The 17,002-nt window shown below is 46.3% G+C and overlaps 1 protein-coding gene across 1 annotated transcript in view; it reads right to left on the bottom strand.

Annotated features, from left to right (window-relative positions):
• The window catches only part of LOC146860824 (sperm-specific sodium:proton exchanger-like), a 4,630,975-nt gene extending 4,614,609 nt beyond the window's left edge, over positions 1-16,366 (bottom strand). Inside the window, exon 1 of the mRNA XM_085646174.1 lies at positions 16,231-16,366. Coding sequence (XP_085502300.1) covers positions 16,231-16,366 — 136 coding nt within the window. The remainder of the gene's footprint in view (positions 1-16,230) is intronic.
• Positions 16,367-17,002: the final 636 nt, after the last annotated feature.

Raw genomic sequence — 17,002 nt, 5'->3', positions numbered from 1 at the left:
CGGTCTTGAAGTAGGGTTTTAGTTTGCTTTGATAGCTTTCCTACTATTGACGGTTTGAATACTGCTTATGCTGACCTGCCTCCAGTGGCTCTCGCTGCTCTTTCTGCTTCTGCTATTCAACTGCTGATCGACTAGCAAGCACTGACTCAGGCAGGATGGCAGACGGACTGGCGGGCAGACAGGTGTTAACAGACGGCTCCTAGTTTCTAGTTTCCCAGTTTCCAGTTTACCATGATTTGGTGGTTGGACTGGTGGACTGGTGGTATCTGGTAGCATCCAGCAGGTCAAGATAGATCCGGTGCCCAAGCTGCCCAAGCTGTCCACCTACAAGATTCACCAACCAACCAAGCTGGACCTGGCAGGTAAGGGTGGGTGGAGGACAAGGACGGGCCGCAGGGGGTAAGGGGCCACGCTCGCTCTCACACTCCTCCACCCCAGCACCTGGCTGCTTACTGTGAGGCGAAGGGGATGGCAGCAGAACAGCAGAACAGCGAGGGTAGCAAGGTGGCAGGGGGACCACAACGGCGCCTGGTGAGTGAGTGCTGGGAACTGAGGGGCTGAGGAGGACCTCCCCTAGCAGTGGACGCAGTAGACGTGGGGTGGTCAGCAAGGCAAGGTTGTGAGGACCGTTCCTCGCAACCTCGTTACCCCGCCCCTGCACTCTCAACCGCCTTACCGCAGTCGTGCCACCTCCACCACTCCTCCACTCCTCAGGCTCAGGCTGATGATCAGCTGGCGTCCCATCTTCAACTCGCAAAATGCCTGGCCGGTGTCAGAGCCATGGCAAGAAATTATGCAGGGGTTTTACAATGGGGTCCGCATGGAGGACTGCAGGGGAAATCTCACAGTCTCTGGCAGCCTCCGGCCTCAGCGGTTATCCAAACTGCCTGCTCCAAACTGCCCGCTCCCGCTGCTGCACAGCTCGTTCCTCTGCAGCGGCTCCTCTCGCTCCTCTCGCTGTGCGCTGCTCATGCCACCCCAGAAGCTCTCGCACTGCTCCGGAAACCACTAGAGAGACCGCGTTTCAGGTGACTGTTGAGTGGCCCGGGGTGGATTGAGGCAGGGGAGGACATCGAAGATACAGGAATAAACATGTGGTCCATGTGATATCTAATTTAACAGTCTAGGGAGGCTTGGGCAACTATTATGAAATTGTGAGTCATGACACACCACTATCCTTAATTGGATAATGGGCCAGGGGATGCACACAGTTAAATTTTTTTAATGTTTTATTGTTGATGTTGGGTGTGAGTGAGTGGTCACTGAGTCACGGGAAGTAATTAGTTAGGGACTTTTTAAGGTCTGTAAGGTGCATCATATGTACTATTGGCATATAATTAGTAGTAGATCATTAATTATAGTTTCTGTGTGGGAGCCCTTGCGGTTAATGGTGAAAATGTTGTACAAAATGGAAAAGAAATTGACAGAGCTATGCTCCTTTTGAAGTATATGGATATTATACTTCATTATAATGTTTAACTTTCCTAATGGGTGAACCGCACAGATATATTAAGCTTATACGAATCCCAGGGGATCAGAGGAACCGTCTAAGAGACATTACACAATTGCATACATAATAAAACTGGGCATTGATATTGCTTTTTTACAGGAAATGCACCTCAGGAAGTGAGAACTAGGTAAATGAAAGCATAGATTGAGAGGACAGTGGTCTAACTATACCTTTAACCCACACCTTCAAGGGTAGAGATTTTTTTATAATGTAATTGTAGGCTACTGCCTCTCTATCTCATTCATTACTCACCGAAGTAGCATACCACCCAATAGACTCCATTCAGACCTGTTTCTCCAGAAGACAGAATAACCCAAAAGGGTTGTTTATGGACCCTCACACACCCTATTGGTGTCATGCTTAATCATTGGTTCTCACCCTGCACGCTATAAACTAGGGTGGGCTCAACCATCCTTCAAGGAGCTCTTTGTATATTATTCATAGTGGAGTTTGAAAGATTAAAAATACCTAAAGGGCACCCTAGTTTCCTTTTATTCTTGTGTGCCTTTGGTATACATGGGTGTTATTGGTGGAGGGATACTACTCTTCCATCGTAACTTCTCGTCTACATGTTTCAACACTCTAAATGGCCTCTCAAAAGTGTTCTGTTGTTTTTGACCAAGTCTTCTTATGTCAGTCGTGGACACACATATAATACAAAAGCATATATACAGGCAGCCCCACTTGTCTGGATATCCATGAATGTGGGTCATGTGGTGAAATGGTGTCAGGGTTGGAATGGTGGCAGAAGGAGGAATGGGCCAGGTGTGCCAAAAGCACGGGTACAAGAGAAGCCACTAGCAGATAAAGGACCTCTTTATGTGGCAGACAAGGCAGTCTGCATGTCATTGATGATGGTAATCACTTAAGACAGTTGCTGCCTGATATCCTGGGATGGCATGCAACAATTCCCTCATGACACACTGCTGACAAATGGTGATACTAGGAGAGCAAGTTCTCCTAGCATCATCATCATCATCATCATCATCATCAATGCTTGGATAAACAATCCAAGATGGATATATTGCTCTTTAGGAAAGCATGGGGACAAGCTATTGGGTGACAACTCAATGCCAAAGAATGGTCCAAAATACTTCAATACCTTTATAAGTCTGTAGCTGTCTGGGACTAGGGGCCAGTCATTCTGCTGGTAGGCTGATTTATTCTTCTGTTGGGCTTAGGAATTTCTATTTGGGACTCTCACAAATTTAACCGCCCCTTCTTTAAACACTTAATAAGCTAGGTATTCTCAACCAGAATCCCTCCAGGACCCTGTTGCTAAATCAGAAGGAAATGACCACTTTAGCCAGTGAAACTTAACTCTACCCTGAGCCTACTATGAACTCCTTGTTGGTTAAATGGAACAATGACCAGCTTCTGGTCATTTATCTCAACATGCCATCTCTGATAAAGCACCAACTGGAGATATTTCATTTGCTTAACTCTGAATCTACAGATATTCTATTTTTGACAGAGACCTGGATGACAGATGACTCAATATCTTATATCCTGGCACTCCTTCCTGAAAATGTTTACTTACTTAACACCAATCACCCACGGGGGAAATATGAGTGGGGTGGCAGCAATTATGAAAAACATCTCTCAATGGACAAACTATCCCCACTTTCAATTCCCGGATGGACAACTTAGTGATTAAACTCAACTCTCCTTGCTCTCCTTTGCTACTTATTCTTATGTATAGACCACTGGGATATATGCAGAATGTTCCCCAGCTAGTGACTGCATCACTCTCTGAGTTGGCCGTCTACTACGCAAAGATACTTCTCCTTGGCGATTTTAACTATTGGGCAAACAAAGTCAGTGGTGGCCACTGTCTTCAGACCTGACTGACACTCTAACCACTTTTAATCTTGGCCAACATGTATTTGTACCTGCCCCCAATAAAGGTCATACTCTTTATCAGGTTTGGACTTCCAATCTAACCATAGTTCACCTCATAGTTGCTCCTTGCATCTGGTCAGATCATCACTGCATCCAATTCACTGTACAAAACCTCTCCGTCACAAAAACCCCTACCCGTCCAGGAACTTCTACCAGAAACTGGAAGGGCATGGCCTTAAATTCACTTTTTAAATTCACTTTGTAATACATTGTCCCTTTCTTCACCAACTCCCACAGAGAACCTGAAGGATGCAGTGGAAGCCTTATCTGACGTGGCTTGTATCACTCGTGCCCCTGCTCATAAAACCAAGCCCTTCCACCTCCATGATTATTGGCCGTGTTGAAAGCTGCCAAACTTAAACTCCGGCAGGCAGAGGGGAAATGGTGTCACACTTACCTTCCAGAGGGCAGGGCAATGTACATCCAATATCTAAAGACATACAAAATGATATTACAGGCAAAATCTACTTTTTTCTCAAATAAAATTCTCAACTGTAAAAATAAAAATAAAATCAAGGCCATTTTTGAGACGGTCAAAGAACTTGCTAATGCGGACTGACTATCCCTACCTATGTATGGTTCCTACTAAAACTTATGAAGTCATGAAAAATATAATTCCATCTAGCACTCAAACTTTTGACATATCACCTGAAGATAGAAACCCTATGGTGTTGGCAGCCTTCCCAATCATTAGTACAGAACACCTCTCCGGTGGCGTGGCCTCGCCAGTGGCAAGATGGCTGCAGCCAGGCCAGCTCAGGTCCGCCGGCCCCCCACGTGGGCTGCAACATCCAGCTGTTAGAGGGGCATAGGACGGCGCTGTGGGCCTCACTGCCAATGGGCGGAGCAGACGACTTGGCTCCCTGGCGGCATGGCTTGATGTGTGTGCCCGGCTGGGTGGTCCCTTTACGCCTGTTGATCGGTGGCCTCCACACCTGGGTGCAGCACAGCAGTGGAGGAGAAGACAACTCGCTGCCTGCTGCACCTGGACCACACAAGTAAGGCTGCGGTGGTTGGGGGAAGCTGAAAATTTCCGCATAGACATTCCCGGGCTTTTGGCCCCTGCCTACATCAGACGCAGGCAACTGCGGTTGCGGCGCCCCGGACCGTGGAGGCTCCCCTCCCTTGCTCTGCGACAAAGGCTAGCGTAGCTGCACCGTGGGACCACGCGGTTGGTCTGCTTCCACACCGGCCCCAGCTAATCTGAGACCTGTGGCCAACAGCTCCAGGACTCCCTACTCTGTGCTTCCCCCCCCCGCACGCCCATCTATGGACTGCCGAACTGATGGGGGTTTCGCCTCCCATTTGAATCTCCTCTACTTGTGGTGACTGGCTTGTTAGGGCCTGGCGCGTCTGTGCTCTCATCTGCTGGACATTCAACAGCGCTGCCCAGTCTGGCCCTGCACGGGCCTTCATACATTTGACTGGGCCAGTGTGAATAACTGTGTTCCTCTAGCGGCGACTACAGTGCTTTGCCTGTTGTTCTCCCCCTCGATGAGCCCATCAGTGCGGACCGGATGCATGCCATTCACTGGGCGGCCTGCGCTCGCTGCCGCCTAGCGCTCCTGGGTGGCCCAGAGGGGTTGTGCGGTAGCTCCAGTGGGCGCAGTGCACCGGACCCATCCTTGCATCTCAATACTGCACAAGCCTCTCCCGGCATTGCATCATCCGCTTATTCAGCCACTCCAGCACACCCGCGATGGGTAAAGCCAACGCCAAGCAACCTAAGCTCACCTTTGCAGGTCGGGGACAGGTAGAGGCGGCGAACCACCCCCTGATGCCGGCGAACAGTCTACACAGACGGACCTACCTGAGCTGAAAGATGACAGCCTTCGAGCCATACTGCTTGAAGTCAAATCCGGCTTAAAATCAATAGACACTAAGATTGCTCACTTAACTTTGCGCCTTCAAAAAGTCAAGCAGCAGGTCGATACCCTCGAGGCCTGGATCACTCAACTTGAAGCCATAGTTTCGAAGGCAGACGAAGCTGGACCTGAAAACCGGCAGAGACTCCTCAAGATGGACAAGGTCCTTGAAATCATATGCACCAAGAATGATGACCTCTCGCAGGAACAATATATGCATTATCAGCATTCTGGAGTCCACAGCAACAGGGAAAATGGAGGACTATCTTGAAGACCTCCTGTGTGATTTCTTTGGCTCAGTCATGTCCAAGCACTTCATCGTCAAATGGGTGCACTGATCCCTTGGTCAGAGGCCTCATACTGGGGCCCCTGCAAGACCCATAATAGCCCTCCTGCTAAATTATTGGGACCGAGACTCCATCCTCCGAAAATCCAGAGATATGAGTGAGGTCAGACACCAGGGCAACGCTCTATCATTTTACCCTGGCATTACCCTACCTGTTCAGGCAGCCCGCAAGGACTTTCTCCCCGCCAAGCGCATACTTCAACAGTTCGCATTGACTCAGGTGAAAAACCTAAATTCTTCACAGATTCGAAGGCTGCCCTAACATTTGCTAAGCCATTGCAAAAGTCCCATCCACAGGACTGCTGTTCCAGGTCTGAGGAAGGCCACACCAGTGACAATGATTGACTTTGCAAGCTCCATCCCAATTTACATATGTAGATGGTTCTTAGACTTTAGTCATGTTGGCTGCAATTGGCGCCCTAATCCCTGTATACTGCTATCATATCTATCTTATTCACCAGCCCTCTCTGGATGTTCCAACGCTCGGCCACCCTCCTTATTGGCATGGGGGTAACTTGCTGAGCCCTTGCACCCCTAAGGGATAATTCCCAATATTGTTCTCTACTCTCCTAGTTGTGGGTCCCTGGGTAGGATGTGGTGTGTTCGCTCAACCTAATTGGGGTGTTGGAGTGAGAGGGGGTGGGATTCGGGTTACCCAATGGGGGAATTGCTCAGGACACTTTGACTCCTGCGGTTTGTTAAATGTTTATTCTCTCTTCTTTGCAAACTTGTTATTGATTGCATTCACTGGACAGGGCATTGTCTTTCTTGACACTGGATACCCCTGGCACGACTAATGACGGCAGACAGCACACTATCATACCCACACCCAATTGATAGATGACTGAAACGACCTTTCTGACTTGGAACGTTAGAGGCATGAATGATCATCGCAAGGCATGCCTCATACATACATACCTTAGCAGGCAAAAGGTTGACATATGTTTCCTTCAAGAAACTCACCTCATCTCCACCAACGCTACCAAATTGCGTTCAAGATACTGGGGGGAAATGTACTCAGCATTTTAATCAAACTATGCGCGCGGTGCCACTATACTCTTTAGGAAAGACCTCACATGGCACACCACATAAACCTTCATCGCTACCAAGGGCAGGTATGTGATACTGGCTAGGACACTATACATCCAGCTGGTGATTCTAGCTGCAGTCTACAGCCCAAACACCGACAACCCAGAATTTTACTCCAATGCATGGAGAATAATATCCTCCATCGGCCGCCTCCCATTGATATGGGGAGGCGATTTTAATATTACTCTCTTGAAGACCTTGGGGATTGCTCAGGTGATTGCATACAATGCCGCCAGGCACCGTTGCTCCATTGTGCTCCATAATAGACGATAATTCACTGCTCAAGCTTGGCGGCACACTGTCCCAGACACACGCGAGAACACTTGTGTAACCAACACTCATGGCTCCTGGTCCCGTATCGATCTATGGCTCATCACCTGCGACGTCGCATCTTGGGCCGCGTCGGTACACCACCTGGCCTGCACCATATCAGGTCACGCCTCGGTACGCTTGGTTTTGCAATTACCACACACCCTCCACCCCATGATTGCATGGCGCTTGCCCCCTCATGTGCTCCGGGATGCTGCGTTTCGGGAAGAAATTCGGGGAGCCATCACTGAATTTTTGGAACTCAATACCAGCTCAGTTGAATCCCCGTCAACCCTTAGGGAGTCCTTCAAGGTTGTGATCCGGGACGAGTGCATTGGCAGGCAGTCAGGGGTGCTTAAATCTATCAGAGGAACCTTGGAGCGCCTTGAGGCCGACATTAAACTGCTGGATCAGCATCAGGCCACCGATCCTAACCCTACTACATTTGCAGACATCAGAGTAAAATTAACTGAATATCACGCAGAAGCTGAAAGGGAGGTCGCATTCCTAGACAAAGAATTCCAAGCACGCAGGTACAGGGAGTTAACCCTTGCAAACCTACTGAGGAAACCACATGCCTCCTCTTACATTACAGAGCATCGTGACAAGATCGCGGGCAGGACCACGTCTCCCAGCGAGATCATCGCAGGACTTTTCCGCTTTTTATTCTCAATTATACACTGCTGGTGTGGCAACGCCTCGCGAACTCTTGGATCAATACTTTGACTCGATCTAGTTGTTTATGGCTCGGCCACGAACACCGCGAATACCTAGATGAGCTATTCACCACTGAAGAGATAGGCAAGGTGATTGCGGGCTTCCCAGGCGACAGGCACTGGGCTCAGACAGGCAGGACCCCGCATTCTATAAAGAATACGCTCCCCTTCTCATTCCTCACTTTGCTGAAATATAGAATGAATCAGTAACCCTTGGCAGGTTTCCCCCCACGCTTCGCAAGACAGGGATCACTCACCTTCTAAAACCTGACAAACCTCCTGTGATTCATATTGCCCCCTTTCTCTGATAAATACAGATAACAAGATATATGCCAAACTACTTGCTAACTGTCTCCTCCCCCTTATGCCCCTGATTGCCCAGCCAGACCAGTCAGGGTTCATACCAGGTTGTGCCACATCCAACAACCTTCGTACCATTTTTTCTGTAATGCAACAGATAAATCCCTTGCCTGTGGGTGCGGCCCTTATGGACTCCACTAAGGCATTTGAGACATAGGAGTGGCCCTTTCTCTTCTGCCTTTTTAACCACCTGGGCTTCAGCCAGGGCTTAATTCAGAAGATTAACCTACCTGTACACTGCCATTGGCACGCATTGAGATCAACAGGCAGGTCACTGACCCCATCACCATCACTAGAGGGACCAGGCAGGGCTGCCCACTGTCCCCAATGCTTTTGCCATTGCCATGGAGCCCCTCACCGCCCGTCTACGTCTGCACCATACCTAAAGGGACAACTGCTTCTCAACCCACAGCCTGGTGACCTCCATGTATGCAGATGATGTAACAATGTACATCCGCGAGCCACAAGAGAATCTAGCTCCAATGACAAGAGAAGTTATACAACATGGCGGCTACTCTGGGGTGCAAATAAACTGGGATAAATCCATCCTTTTCCCCCTCACCGACACGACGTCCCCATTCCCCACAGAATATCCGTTCATTTGGGCTACTGGTCCCACCAAGTATCTCAGCATATGGCTGAGCAGGGACTTAGAAGAGCTATGGAAATCAAATTTCGGCAAAGCTATAGAGTGACTTGAAACTAAAATACTTTCGTGGAGAAAGCTCCCACTCTCTCTGGCAGGTCGAATTTCTATCGCCAAAATGATCGTGCTGCCCAAATTTCAATGTCTATTTTTAAATATCCCGATCCAACTCACCTGCCAATTTTTTAAGAGACTACCCTCTAACATGATTACCTTGATTTGGGTGGACCACCAACCACGTATCGCATGCGACATCCTAATGCTTCCCCCCTCTTGCAGCGGCATGGGAGCCCCGGACTTCAGACTCTATGCACTCTGCGCTCAAGCAATTTTCCTTCCCTTCTGGCTGCAACCAACGCCCTTCCAGCCACGAGTGGTGGTTGAGATGGACGTGGCATCCTTGTGGCCATTACAAACTGCCCTGTTCTTGCCATACAAGGCCCCTTGACGAAATTAACTCAGTAGAGTGTGTGCGCTGGGCATGGGATGGGATCCGTGAACACACCCAGGGTAAGGACCTATACGCGCCAGCGATGCAGCTTACGAACTTCCCCTTCCCACCGTTACAAACAGCCGGCATGACATGCCGTGCCGCGAACCTGGGGATATGCCCAAACACTGATCTTTACCCAAACAGCAGCTTTCTTCTTCTCCCTATGAGCGCAACTCCACTTGACAAGCTGCTCTATTATCAAATTAGAGCAACTTGCGAAGACACCAACCCCACATTTCCAGATGCTCCTCTGCCAAATGCCATTCCGGAGTACATACACTCATCTACATCCCCTCAAAAACTAGTTACACAGTTATATGCACTCACTTTGGTGGCCTCCCCTACTGACATTGAGCATGCCCGTTGCACATGGGCGGCAGACTTAACTGAAGGCCCTTTACCTACCCAGTGGCAATATTGTTGTAATCAAACAAAAAGTCTCTCTCCCAACTACCCGCTGCAACACATTCATTTAAAATTTTTGCACCAGCTCTATCACACACCAACCACACTACACAAAATGGGTCTGTCTGAAAACACTAGATGTGCCCGCTGTGTGACACCTGATGCAACCTTCACACATTTGGCCTGGGCATGTCCCAAAGTAGCAGACTTTTGGCGGTATGCACAATCATTAGCCACATCACTGCTGAACCCATTACACCTGATCCACTCACCTGCCTGTTGGGCCTCATCAAAGAGGTTACTGATGCCAATCACAGACTGACCGCATTGCTACTGGTTTTGACCAAGCGCCGTGTGGTGATACACTTGGGTCGCAGACCGGTGCCTCAACCCAAGCACTGGCTAGTGGATGCAGCATATTGCCAAATACACCTAAGCGAATCCTGGGACCTGATGTCCGTGGCTAACAGACCGTACAACATCTGGGGTCCCTTGTTCTCCTACCTTCACCGGACGAATAACTCTGAGGACTCTCCAAGCCAGCCATTCACTCCCCGGACCCAGACTACCAACGATGCCCCAGAATGGATCAGCCCCATAGCACATGACTAGCTAATTTCACAAACGACACACCAGTCAGTAACACCCCATACTCACAAGCCTATCGTTTGCCATGTTCCATGCTCTGTCTAAATGCCGTTGAATTGTCATCACCTGTCCTATCAAGATGTCAAGTAATACAACTGAAAGCATAATTTGTACCATGCCTTAAATTTAATAAAGATTGAAAAAAAGAAAAAAAAGAACACCTCTCCGAAATGATGGCCACAGTCAAGACTGGCTCTCCAAATGACATGTCCCCCTCACATACCCCAAAAATGTTAACACTTTTTGGACATAGTCACCTCATTTTCAACTTATTCCACTCCCAGGGCAAAGTCCCTCACTCCTTTAAGGAGGCTGTAGTGATCCCCTTTTAAACAAATCCGGGGACGAACCCGCAACTGTAAAGAACTATACATCAATTTCTTTACTTTGATATTTAGCTCAGATATTACATTTGCTCTTTCCAGAAGGAATCAGGCTTTCTTGACTCCCATCAGGACGGCTTCCGTCTGGCACTTTCTACTGAGCCAGTCATCCTTGCTGCATTGGATGACATGAAGAAGGAGCCAGACCATGGGATCACTCAGGCCCTGGGCCTCCTTGATCTCTCAGTGGCATTTGACATGGTCGATCTTGCTGTTCTGTTCAATCGTGTCAGCTCTGCTGGGCTATGTGAGACTGCCCTCAAGTGGTTGGCTGCTTTTCTCAAAGATCAGGCTCAATCAGTCCCTCTCCTCCCTTAACGGTCGGCTATATTCCCTTTGGACTGGGGGATGCTTTAGGGATCTTCCCTATCCCCTTTCTTGTTCAATCTTTACATCCACTTCCTTATACACTCCCTTCAGGAGCAAAAGGTGCAAATGTATAATTATGCTGATGACATGCAGCTGATTTTAACTATCGACAACACCACAGACTACAAAGCATTTTTTTCAAAACACTATGCTGTATATTCGGGACTGGATGAACTTTCACCAGTTGAAGCTTAATTTGGAAAACACCGAAGTGGTTGTTATTACAATTAACTGATCCACTGGAATCTCTTCTTCTGGCCCTCTGAATTGGGCAGCCCTCCCTTGCCTAAAAATTTCGGGGCAGATTTATGACGACTGGCGCATCCCTGCATATCAGCAGGGATGCGCCAGTTATTATGCGCCACAGCTGCGCCACCATGGATGCGCCGCATTTATAATGCGGCGCACCATGGGGCAAAAACGGCACAGATGCGTGACGCATCTGTGCCGAAAAGTGGCGCATTGCTGGAGTTGCGTCGCAAGCGCGACGCAGCTCCAGCAATGATCTGGGGGGCCCTAGCTTTAAAATGCTGTGTCAATCCTTACGCCTGCTTCAAGCAGGCGCAGGGTTTTGACGCAGCATGGGCCTAAAAGTGACTGAGTGAAATCTTGTAGATTTCACTCAGCCACTTTTAGAAGGCGTTCCTGCACCGGAAGGCCCCCACCTGCCCTGGAACGCCTACATGTGGCGCAGGGCTTTACAACGTGACGCATCTCCCAGATGCGTCACGTTGTAAATACCCCGCACCATGGCGCAGGATTTGCGCCGCTGCTGCGTCACAAAAGTGACGCAACGGCGGCGCAAAAGTGGCGCAAGCGCAACATAAATCTGCCCCATAGTGAAAAGCCATTCATGAGGCCTTGTCTCTGAAGTCACAGATTGTTGCTGTGTTATCCTCTTGTTTCTTCCAGGAGGACAGGGTCAAAACTCATTTGAATATGGCTGGGTCTGAACTAGGGTGGCAAACTGAGCTAAGTAAAGATGAAGGACTCAACCCATAACTTTGACTAGGGGTGAGTATTTGAAAGTTTCAGTGCTCAGTCCATCATCTCTTTGTGTTTGGTTCTGTCAGACTCGACACTGCCACATTAAGCCTCTAATGAAAAAGCTTCACAGGCTTCCAGTAGCTCAGAGAGCTATTTTTAAAACAGCCTGCAGTATTTTTAAAGCTCTCCATAGTAAACGTTCTGCCTTTGTGTCATCTAGAATCCAGTGCTACACTCCCAATCGCTGCCTAAGATCGGCTCACCACAACTCATTTCGGTGGCAAGACATAAGAAGAAGAAGAAGAGATTTGGGTGGGCCTGCTTCTCCTTTCTGGCTCCCCACACCTGGAATTCTCTCCCTCCTGATATTAGATCATCTTCTAACTAGGTGAGTTCTAGAAAACCTTTAAAAACCTGGCTGTTCCAAAAAGCGCCAAGAGACCTTATGGTGAACATGGGCTGTATAATTGGCGTATAGTAAAAAATAACAAGTTTATAGAAATACCTGATTTTAGTTCATACAGAACAAAATATTCCCTAGAACATCTTTGACAGCTAGGAGCCTGTATAAGATCTTGCCGGAGGTACCTAGTTGTTTTCCAAGATATCCTAGTCCTGATACGGACTTAGGGTCATATTATCAAGAGAAGTATCGCCCTTTTTTGGTACATATCGCCGGAAAAGCGGCGATTTTTCTATCGCACTATTAACAAGGACTCGCTAACAAGCATTAGCGTTTGTTACCTTGAGTTAGCAGACTCTTTTTTGCCACTTTGCATGTCAGCGATATTTATCGCTAATGACATGCAAAGTGGGCGTTCCTTCACAAAACTCCATGACAAACACTCGCTAAGACAGCTTTGGGATATTGACAAGGCTGCATCGGACCTGCGATGCAAGAGTGAAAGCCGCGCTAAGCCCCCTTTATCGCAGGTTTTTAACTCCTGCTAAAAATAAGACTTAGCCATCTTTTATACGGGAGGTGGATTGCAATGCTAAGTCCAAACCTGCCTATTAGCAAGGTTTTCAGTATCGCAGGAAAATTATTGCTTGTTTTCTCACAATAAAGTATGTTCTCACGGCTATGGCTGGATTTCATATCGCCTTGGAGCAAAGTGTTGTTAATACCGCGCTACCACGGCAATGAAATCCAGTGAAAGCCGGCGAAAACAAAAAACGCGCTTAGCACGCTTTGAGATAATTATCGCAATCTGTTGATAATATGCCCCTTAGTATATATGTTTTGGAGTTGTTCAGATCTTGAACATTACTGGGTAGTGGTGTGAAAGTTAATTAAGGCAATCACTGGGCAGTACTATATTAACACCCTAGTAAGAGTTTTGTTGAGTCTGTTTAAGATGACAAAGCACACCAGGCTCAAGACAAGGTTTGCTGATTTAGGGGACGATTTACATGTTGGAGGAGAAGGAACTCCGTCACTACGGCAATGGCGTGCCCTCCTTGCCACCGCACTGTCCGCCATCATTGAAAGTCTTTTGGCTACTGCCGAAACCACTCCATCACCAATGTAGCCAAACTTCTCTGCTGGTCCAACGAAGTAAGGGCTGTTGCAGAATTGGCGATATGTCTGTTCGCCCAATTAGGAAGGGCGGACGTGTAGCCATTATTTTACTGACATCACCATCAGGCAAACCCTGGCAGAAAGGGACAATAAAAAAATGTAAAATGCCCCCCCCCCCCCCCCAGCCTTGGGAGATTACTTCCATGGGAGGGGGGGGCATTATGTTTATTGTTTTCAGCAAGAAAATCCCTAAAAAAAACCTGCTTTGGGATTTTCTTTTTAAATGAAAAAAGAAATCAGTTTAGAGCAAGTCTCCATCATGTTGACGAAGCCCTTCACCAAAGTATGAAAAACATTGGCAGTGACAGCGGTTCCTGAAAATGCTTCAAGAATGACCCCAAGCATGAAGCAGAAACAGGCCTCCCATCGACATATATATAAATCTGCCCCTTAGTCTGGTTATTGGTGAAGCGACAAATAGTCAAGCCGGGGAAAGCTGCTCAAACTCTTCTCTTAGCACCTGGTTGAGCGAATTGTTCAAAGGAACAGTGGCAGAGGGTTACACGCTAGCGAGTTTGCAGAGGTACGCTAAAGAAATGTAAATGTGACCAATGGAACAGAATGATTATTCTCTTAAATGCCAGGACAGATGACAGACCACCTTTAGAAGGTAGGCTTGGAATTGAGCAGAGGTAGCATGATAAATCTGACAGGGGTGCTAAAATATAGATTGTGATCACCTGTCAAGAAGACGTGGGGGTGAAAATATAGACCCTGTTTTGTGGGTGATCCACTTTGATATAATTGGGGTGCAAGTTCTAAATTATGAAGGCTATCAAGTTTGATACGGATAGATATGAGGGGACCATAAATGTGATTCATTAACAGTGTTAATTTTACATGCTTCACTGCAGTTGCGACAATTGGAGTAAGAGATACGTTACCCTGTCAGATTTCAGATGTAAAGTCTGACAGTTGATCATTGTGTTATTTAGGCGCAGTACGTGTAAACATGTAAATGACATGGGAATGTGATTTTGTGTTTGACTTGTATGTACAGTGATGCAATTAAAATAAATAAAAACAATAAACAATTTTCTGTTGACGCTAACATATCCTTTTCACAAGAAATAAATCGGTCCCACTGAATTTATCATTACAATTTACAATAAACAGATCTAACGTATAGCCTTTGTAATTGTCTTGAAACCACAGCCAATAAAACCCAGCTGTATTGATCATAACCTCTCGCACATGGCAATCAGAAAAGAATAAACATAGTAATGATCTAATTATCTAGGAGACGTGGTTTAATAGCATCGTAGTAACATTGTTTGACATTAAAGGGAAAGGACCATCTATCACAGTGTCATGTGTAAGACCAAAAGGTAAAAAACAAAAGCTCAAGCAGCTGGATAAACAAATAATCACAGCTGCTTGAAGAATAAGCACTACATCAGTAGAAGCATACAGCTTCTGAAAAATCAAAAGCTGTACTCGGGTGAAGCAGCATCTGTGCAGAGTGCCCTGGCCCAGAAGAAGAGAAAGCACAGTAGGTGTTATTACCAAAAAACAGGAGCACAAGTAGCAGAATGTATGACGTTACAACGCATACATTTACGACGCATGCCTTTACAACGCAGTTTTTACATCACAACATCCTTTACAATGCATACATTTACATCGCATGCCACTACAATTAAATTTTTCAAACTACATTTACAACGCATTCCATTACATCGCATTATACTTTTACAACGCATACCATTACATTGCATTTAAGGTAAGCGTCGGATAGTGTAGGGGTAAAAATTACTATTCTAACTCCAGGGGGTGCAACAGTAGGGTAAGTGTTGGATAGTGTAGGGGTAACAATTACTATTCTAACTCCAGGGGGTGCAACAGTAGGGTAAGTGTTGTATAGCGTAGGGCTACTATGTGTTGTAATGGTATGCGTTGTAATGACATGCGTTGTAATTCCTGTGTGTAGTGACACGCATTGTAGTGTCATGCGTTGTAGTGACATGCGATGTAATGGCTGCGTTGTAGTGACATGCGTTGTAAAGGGTGTTGCGATGTAATGACTGCGTTGTAAATGTAGTGCGATGTAATGACTGCGTTGTAAAGGTTGTTTCCCAAAGTAGCAACTGGATTGTCTTTCTTTTATGCTGTCCCTATGCATTTTCACTTGTGGACTGCTATGTTATCACGTGGCTTTACATGCAAGTCTCTACCTAGCCTGGTTCTTGCTGAAGTTCCTGTACACTAATATTCATCGGAAATCATGCGAATCGAAGCACTCTGTGGCCAAAAAATGCATCCTGATAATAGGCAGAAAAAAAGAATCTGGGCTGCGACGATGCTCAGGTGGAAGGAGAGGACGGCACCCAACGGAAGATGTGCTCCTGCTGGATCCTTGAGCAGACATATTAAAGTGAGTTATATATTTTTTATTAAAATCCTCTCCTGTCCGCAGGGTACATATTTTTAACCAGTAAGGAGGAAAGACAGAACAACCGAATCATTATAAGGTGCATTACTACTGGTGTATTTAATAAACATATAAGGTGAAATGATACATTTTGGAAAAAACATTTTCTAAGCTCTGACACTTCTGTTTGTGCAAGGTGCTACATAAAGGTGCGCTTTCTCAATTAAAATACTATTAAGATTAACATACCTATATCTTTTGTAGAACCTGCAGACAATATGGGATCTGTTGTGCTAACAACTGCTCCAAATAGCATGCCTTCAAACCAACTAAACTCGTAGTGATATAATTTAATAGCTATCAATGCATGTAAAGCTGTATTCATCAAAAATCCAGGAAATGCAAGAAGAAGTATCTGTAAAAAGAATTATATAACCTCAATCATGAGAGCATTTTTCACTTTTAAAATTCTCTGCTTATAAAAAAAAGATGAATTATTTACACACCTTTAATATATACGTTATTCAGTCTCACGTTACAGTCGTCAAAAGAAACAGTGACACATCACATTTTCTTGCTAGTGTCTATTCATACCTGGGGTATTTCAATAGTTTTGGATTACTTAGCATTAGCTCATGTCTAATTCCAAAATCTGGTACAGATATGAAAGGTCACAGTGGAAAGTTGATTTCAAAAACACATATGTGGAATCAAATTCAAATACATGAAATAATTCAAACATCACTGCAAAAAATTGATGATTTCTTGTGATTCAATTTGCATCACAGAGAGTTGAATTAATCAAAACAAAATAACATGAGATAAATCGACAATGCTACACTTTGGTGCTCAGAAAAGAGGGAAGGGGTGAGTGCTCAGGGAAGGTTGCATGATGGTGTAGAGGAACGGAAAGGTAATGTGGTTTAAATACATCCAAGCATTATAGAACCAATCCAGCCTTTTACATGGCAAATAAATATGAACAACAGCATAACATTGTAGGCACAGATAAACAAGTCTC

Source organism: Triturus cristatus, chromosome 3_1 (genome assembly GCF_964204655.1).
Source record: "Triturus cristatus chromosome 3_1, aTriCri1.1, whole genome shotgun sequence".
In the NCBI taxonomy this organism is placed as follows: Eukaryota; Metazoa; Chordata; class Amphibia; order Caudata; family Salamandridae; genus Triturus; species Triturus cristatus.
Note: the sequence above shows the minus strand (reverse complement) of the source record. Positions and strands in the feature narration are given on the sequence as shown.